General features: G+C 29.0%; 1 protein-coding gene across 1 annotated transcript in view; it reads left to right on the forward strand.

The window, feature by feature from the left end:
- Positions 1-4540: 4540 nt before the first annotated feature.
- The window catches only part of LOC106680418 (pancreatic triacylglycerol lipase), a 10298-nt gene continuing 7976 nt past the window's right edge, over positions 4541-6862 (forward strand). Inside the window, exon 1 of the mRNA XM_067053279.1 lies at positions 4541-4554. Within this exon, the coding sequence (XP_066909380.1) occupies positions 4541-4554 (14 nt within the window). The remainder of the gene's footprint in view (positions 4555-6862) is intronic.

Consider the following 6862-nt stretch of genomic DNA (forward strand, 5'->3'; position numbering starts at 1 on the left):
ATATAGAGTTTTTGTAATAACAACGAAGGAAGATCTAAACAATTAAAATAAAAACATTATTTTTTATTTTACATAATTAACGTTTTAATACAATTTTTTTTATCTACATGAAATGCCCCATAATAATTTTCCAAAAGTTGATATATTGACTTTTTATGCAATGCTTCTCAATTAAACTTTCAGTTATATATTCAAAATTAGCAATAAAAAACTATTCCTATAATATTTAGTCATAATTAAAAAAAAAGTATAAATAATAATTTATTTAATTACATTTAAGGAAACTATTGTTATGTTCTTATCCTCAGCTAATATTTGTGTGCAGAGTGATGATAAAAAATGGAGTGACTGGAATTTCAGGAGATTGTTTCTCTTACTGTTCAATGTTGAAAACAACGTACATTTTTGGCTTTACACCAGGTAATATTTATATGATATATTTGTAATATTTATTACATTTTTAGTAAAAGATATATTATATAATGAATTTATATTTGATTATTATATTTTTTGATAGATATAATTTTTTTTTTACATAACTTTATTTAAAAACAAAATTGAGTTTCATATTAACACCTTGTAATAAATGACAATTTAAACCGATTATTCCAGCACCTAAATTAAACAAATAAAGAAATTAGATCAAAATAAATACGTTTTGCAGCAGCAAAGATCAATACGTTATACACAAAATATATTTGGAAAAAGGAATCATATAATTTTTTCATAAAATTTTAATAAAAAATTTAATCTGTAATTCTGCAGGCTGTGTCAAGTATATCGATGACTATACCATCGTCTATAAAAAACCATCCGTAACATTCAACACAAAAATTTTAATTTCATTTAAATTGGATGGGTAGATTTTTATAATAATAATGTTGATTTTATTTTTTTACATTTTAATTATTCTTTAATCACTTACGAATAGTGTAATATTGTATTAGTCAATTTTGGCGAAATACAACTAAGTCCTTATTATATTTTCTTGAGTAAAATTCATATATATTGGAAGAATTAATTAATTCTAGGATTAATAGGTATTTCGTTGTTGTTTTAATAATTTTTTATTAACTTTATTTTTGATTTCAAATTTATTTTAAACAGGGAAGAACTGGTAAGAGATTAATCATTTTAGAACACATCGCATTTGAAAAATAATAACCTGCTAAAGAACTTATTTATTAAATAGTTATATTTTATATATTGTACACACAAACAAACATATTTTAGTTTTCACAAAAAAAAAAAATTAAATTTTATAAAAGGGGTGATTTTATTATTATTACTTCTTTAAATTCTAACCTCTTCAGAGACACCATTTTCAACTTCAACACCTTCTAGAATACAAATTTACACTCTATTTAGGAATTTATGAACGCGTACCAGCTAAAACACAAACCGAACCACCTGAAATCCACGGAAAACTTTAAATGCACTACGGTGAACTAAAATAAACATTGTAAATACGATATAAAATCTTATGTCACAACTTTATTAATAATATTAAATTTTTCATAATAAAAGTAGACGGTATTACTTGTTTATTTATTTAGTTTTTTTCATTTTAGTAAGTTCATAAGTTAGGTTTTTGCTGTTCCAAGACTTTAACAGAGTACAACAAAATGTTACGGATCTAAGAAAGTAAAAGGAATGAGAGATCTTAGAAGGCTAAGCATTCCAAAGTGCTTACTCATTTCATATTATCATATGTGTAGTTGATCACTTTCATTTCATTGGTAGCATTGTACTGGACGAAAACGATCCCTTTAAGATAAGGATCTGATTCATGACAAATACATTGAACAAAAAGTTATTGAAGTTTTGTTGCTAACAATAACCAATGGCGGTTATTTGTGCACATGAGCAAGTGACACTCCAAGCTGTATAAAGGAAAAGTAGAATATAGTTGTAAGAAGAAAAAGAGAATAATCATTTAAGTTCAAATAATAAATCAAAAGAAATTGGACGTCTTCATTCTGACAGCCTGAACCGGGTCAGCTTGAGCAGTGAACTCCCTGAACTCTTCCGGGTGGAGGAGAGGAGAGGAGTTAGAACTGGTTGTAAATAAGAGGAGTTACAGGTTACCATAATCAAACAACAGGTTCACACCTTGGTCGTGGTCCTGTCTACATTTTTGGTTCAAGAAACGTTACAATTAATTTAGCATACAAAAGTTAATTTCAGATCTTATTTATGTAAAAATTATCAGTGTTTCGTTTCAGTATTTCGTGTTATCAGTAAACTTATTAGAAAAAAAAATGACTCTTTATTTTCCAAATAGAAATGACATAGAAAATTGGGGCTTCTTGTTAACTGCTAAATCAGAAAAATGTTCACTTACTCAACTGAAAGTGAAATTTATAAATTTCATTATCTTTTTGGATTTTTTTTCTTCATTCTATTTATATTAAATATTTATTTTATTCGCACTAGGAGGTGAATTCAGTAATTTGCAACTATTTTTGCTATTGATACAAGTACTTTGAAGAGACAGAATTTCAGATCCCACATTTATTTAGCGCACTTGCTCAGCCTCCACTGGCTCATTACCAGTGATGCGGCGAGAGGGATGCGCTGGGATCTTTTGAGCTCTGCTCTATCCCTCACACGTGGGGGATAGAGTGGGCTCAGAGATCCTCAGGTCGATAGTGTAAATATTGTATATAAGAGTGTAAAGTGATTATTTTATTTTTATTATTATTTTATTTTATTTATTTATTTTTTCATGCACATAGTTTGATTATGTTCATTTTCTTTATCCTTCTGTTTGTATATATTTCAAGAGAGATTTTTTTTTTTATTTTATTTTAGTATGAATGTGATCATTCATCACTATTACCTATTGCCCACAACGGTGTGTCAGATTGTAATGTCTATCAATTAATAAAGTTTTTGAAAAATTAAAAAAAAAAAAATATCACATATTTATACACATATATATTATATTATACAACTGGAGCTCTCAGCTAGCTTGTTCTGTAACGTACTTCAACTTAATATGGATTAAAGCTTGTTAATCGAAGTGTTCCAAAATATGGTCAATCAGTCATAAAGTTCAAATAGAATTTTATAATTTTAATTGTCTTTCTTTCTTTCATTTCACAATTTAATTATCCTTCAACGAGCATTAGGAATGTTTTAGGGCATGAATAGATTTTGTATTAATCAAGAAATTAATAAATCAAAAATGATGTATATTTGATACTTCGAAAACATAAATACAAAATTCAATAAACCGCTATACAAGACAATCTTTTAAAAACAGGGTTTGATCACCTTCTAGGTTAAAATAAAATTGAACTAAAGTGGGAAAGTCAAGTTAAAATTTATAATTGCATGCAATGCCATTATTTAGTAAATAATAACATGACGGCTAAACGGAGGATGAATAATGCAGTTTATTAACACAACAATGCAAAGGTGCTAATTGGTTGTTTTAATTTTCACAAGCTATATTTAAGGAAGGCATTCTAATTAAATGGAAACTTCTTCCACTCTCCAAAACGATTTTAAAGGAATTATCGATATATCAACCAAGGAAGTACCCTGGATCAAAACTAGGAGGGTGGAGTCATAGTCAATCAGGTTGTGACATTTCTGCACGGAAAAGGAGAATTAAAAAGAAATTTTAATAACATTATATATAATTGACGCAGTGCTTTATTAGTTATTATAATTAGTATTTAATTGACAATTTTTTTTTTTATTTAATTAATTTTTTTTCACTCCTGCCCCCCTCTGTTTACGCCAATGCTCTTAACAAGTAAAATAATGTGTTAAAAAAAAAAAAAATCATCTAATTTAAACTTCTAAAGCAGTCGAAATACAGTAAGTGCATGATTCATAACACGCGAAATTTCACTTGTATTCTCAGATTCGTAAAAGAGTACATACACACCAGAGAGGAATGGTAAGTACGTACGCACACTATAGATGTTAGGAAATCAGTGATTAATATCAGTGACACAAATCGTGAAATATATCTCTAGTGTTTCTGAGAATGTCTGGTGTTTCATGAAGGTCTCTATCAATTTCATGATCGATGCGTCTGAAGCTATTTGGAGCTTGCTCCGTTTTTCACGTTAGACAATATTCTGAGTAAAAAAAAAAATGATTAGTTCCAACATTATCTGCTAGGTAGGAGAACCTCCACTTTACTTATGGATATGGTTCAAAAATGATGTAGCCAGCTAAAATAATCTAGTATTTAACAATTTGAGATTTCAGCGACGGAATTGAATATCGGTTAAATTAGATTAGATTTTTATTCAGGGCGAATAACATCTAGGTTATTACACCCTACTTTATTTATCTTCTTGTCTTTGATATTTGATAGTTGAGTGTAGACTATTTCCTTTTTACACTGGTCGATATTGGTGGATTATATTTTAGTATAAAGTTGAGTTTCTTTCAGAAATTTTATTATTTTGTCTATGGATTCTGCTGAGTCTTTATGGGCCAATTCTCTTGTATTAGGAATTTTATTATTTTCTTCTGCTTGACGAAATGCAATCTTCGATTATATGCTTTATCGACAATGGAGACTGACAGGTTTGGGATATAGGTTGGTCCTCTGTATATTGAATGTCGATATGATGAATACAGAATTTTTTTTTTTTAATAATTTATTTATTGTTATTTACAACTGTATACAAATATATACAAGTAAACTTGCACTAGGTGACATAGTGACATGATACAAACATGTGGAGTATTTACCTATTGATAGAACTCCAATAACATTTCTAGAGGAGAAGATCCCGAGGCCATCTTCTTTTTAGACGCCTAGGAGGATTATTAGGTAATGAAGGAGAAGCCAGGTTAGAAACGAGTTGGTTTGGAACTTTATCATGGAAGGATTGGTATCTGGTTCTGGTCAAATCGGCAACATGAAACATTGAGGTCCTGATGGATGAGTTGATTCCTGATAAAGTAAGGAACATTAAGGATTTTACGAAGGATTTTGGACTGTAAGGATTGGGTTCGGTAGGAATGTGATGGTTTAGTGGAACCCCAAAGCTCAGCTCCGTATGTCGTTAGAATACCGAACTAAATATTTTCTTTAACAATATTATATTTTAATTTTTAGCAATCTTTATAATGTTTTTATTAATAATTAAAGAGTTTTTAAACATTTAAGTCAGTATAAATATGTTTGTTACATACAATTTATGCTTTATTTTACGTTCGGTATGTTTGCTCTAATTATTGAAGTAAGTGAAGCTTAAACAGTCACTCTGAGAGAAGTGGTTCTTCATGACTCAGTAATTTTTTAAAAATTTTAATACTTTTATTTAGGGAGTGATAAGTGAGTAAGGTGCTGTGTTACTAACTCCCTGGACACGGGTTCGAATCCAGCTGTGATATATAATTATTTATTCTGTTTACGTAGCTATGAGTCAACCCTGTGGGTGTAGGATCTAGGTGCCCCTAAAACCGAGTAGTATAGCGTGATCTTGAACAAATCATCTCCTTTTACGATTGTTTTTCAAAGAACAGTTCATCGTTAAAAGGACCGTCTGTAGCTCAGGTGGTTGAGGCACAGGTCTTTGCCCCTGGGAATTTTAGCGGCGACGGTTTGAATCCGGCCTGGGACGTTGACTTTTTTCATTGAGTGGCGGTCCCACACAATGAAAAACCTGACCTCCCCACCATGGTTAGAATAGGTTGGTCACCTGTAGATAATAAATAAATTTTAAAACAGTGATGAAAAATAATTTATTTGCAATAGCGATATGTGCAGAGATAATTTCATGGCAATTCTGACTGACATAATTCAACTGTATAATTTTCCACATATATTATCACCCTTGACGGGATAAAAGGGAAAACGGCTCCTTATGTAATTTGAATTTATATAGTCATTATAGTCAAACTATTACAACCAACGCTTGTTGTCTAATAAAAATTCTTGTTCGTTTTTTCAAAAAGTAAATGTATATCTGTAATTTAAAAATGATGCAGTGTTAGACTTATGTTTAGAGTGTGACTAAATTAGGCTTAGATTTCGGAAAGAACAACTTCAGAACCCTGCTGGATTTATACTGTCACTTGCATATACTTTTTAAATTTATATTTGTACTTGCTAAAAATGCTTTCAGAGGAGGATACGAAAAAAAAAAAAAATCTTTGCTATTTTCCAATGTTTTAATTAAGTGTAAATTACTGTTTTCAATTAACTTCCAAATTCAAGATTAATACATTTTTTTTTTTACTCAATCTCAAGATGAAAAATATTTAGCAAGTTGGCTAATAAGTAAAATTCATTAATTTTAAAAATTCTAATATATTTTTATTTTCTGTGTAAAAGGTTCAATTCTCTCGTAACACAAATCAACACCAAATACCGTATGTATGAAAATATTTTCACCCAAAATATTTACTGAAGTCTGAGTGCACCATTTATTTTCTTTTGATTTATCAATTTATAAGTACATGCAAACATACAATCTGCGATAAATAAACCATTTAATCAATGATTCATCACACTTATTGTTTTTTCTAATTAATTTTTTATTGAATCTATATTTTGTACATTTTTTTTAAATATTTTTATTGAAGTTGTTTCAGGGTTAAGCATCCTAACTGAAAATATGAATTAATGACCACAAAACATGAACACATCCGTATGAATGTATGCCTATTAACTTTTGTATTAATGAGATTTTCATTCTTACTTAGGCTATTAGAAATAAATCAATATATGTTCCAATTGCATTATTAATGTAATTAATACTGTAAACATTCATTCATATGAAACTTGTTTTGAGATCCTTAATTCATATAATCAAACTAATGACGACTCTTAACTACTAAAATCCCTTTATGGTATTTAAAATAAGATTATTTTTATAGTATC

This window comes from Halyomorpha halys, unplaced genomic scaffold (genome assembly GCF_000696795.3).
Source record: "Halyomorpha halys isolate HHAL.00 unplaced genomic scaffold, Hhal_1.1 Scaffold261.1, whole genome shotgun sequence".
Classification (NCBI taxonomy): domain Eukaryota; kingdom Metazoa; phylum Arthropoda; class Insecta; order Hemiptera; family Pentatomidae; genus Halyomorpha; species Halyomorpha halys.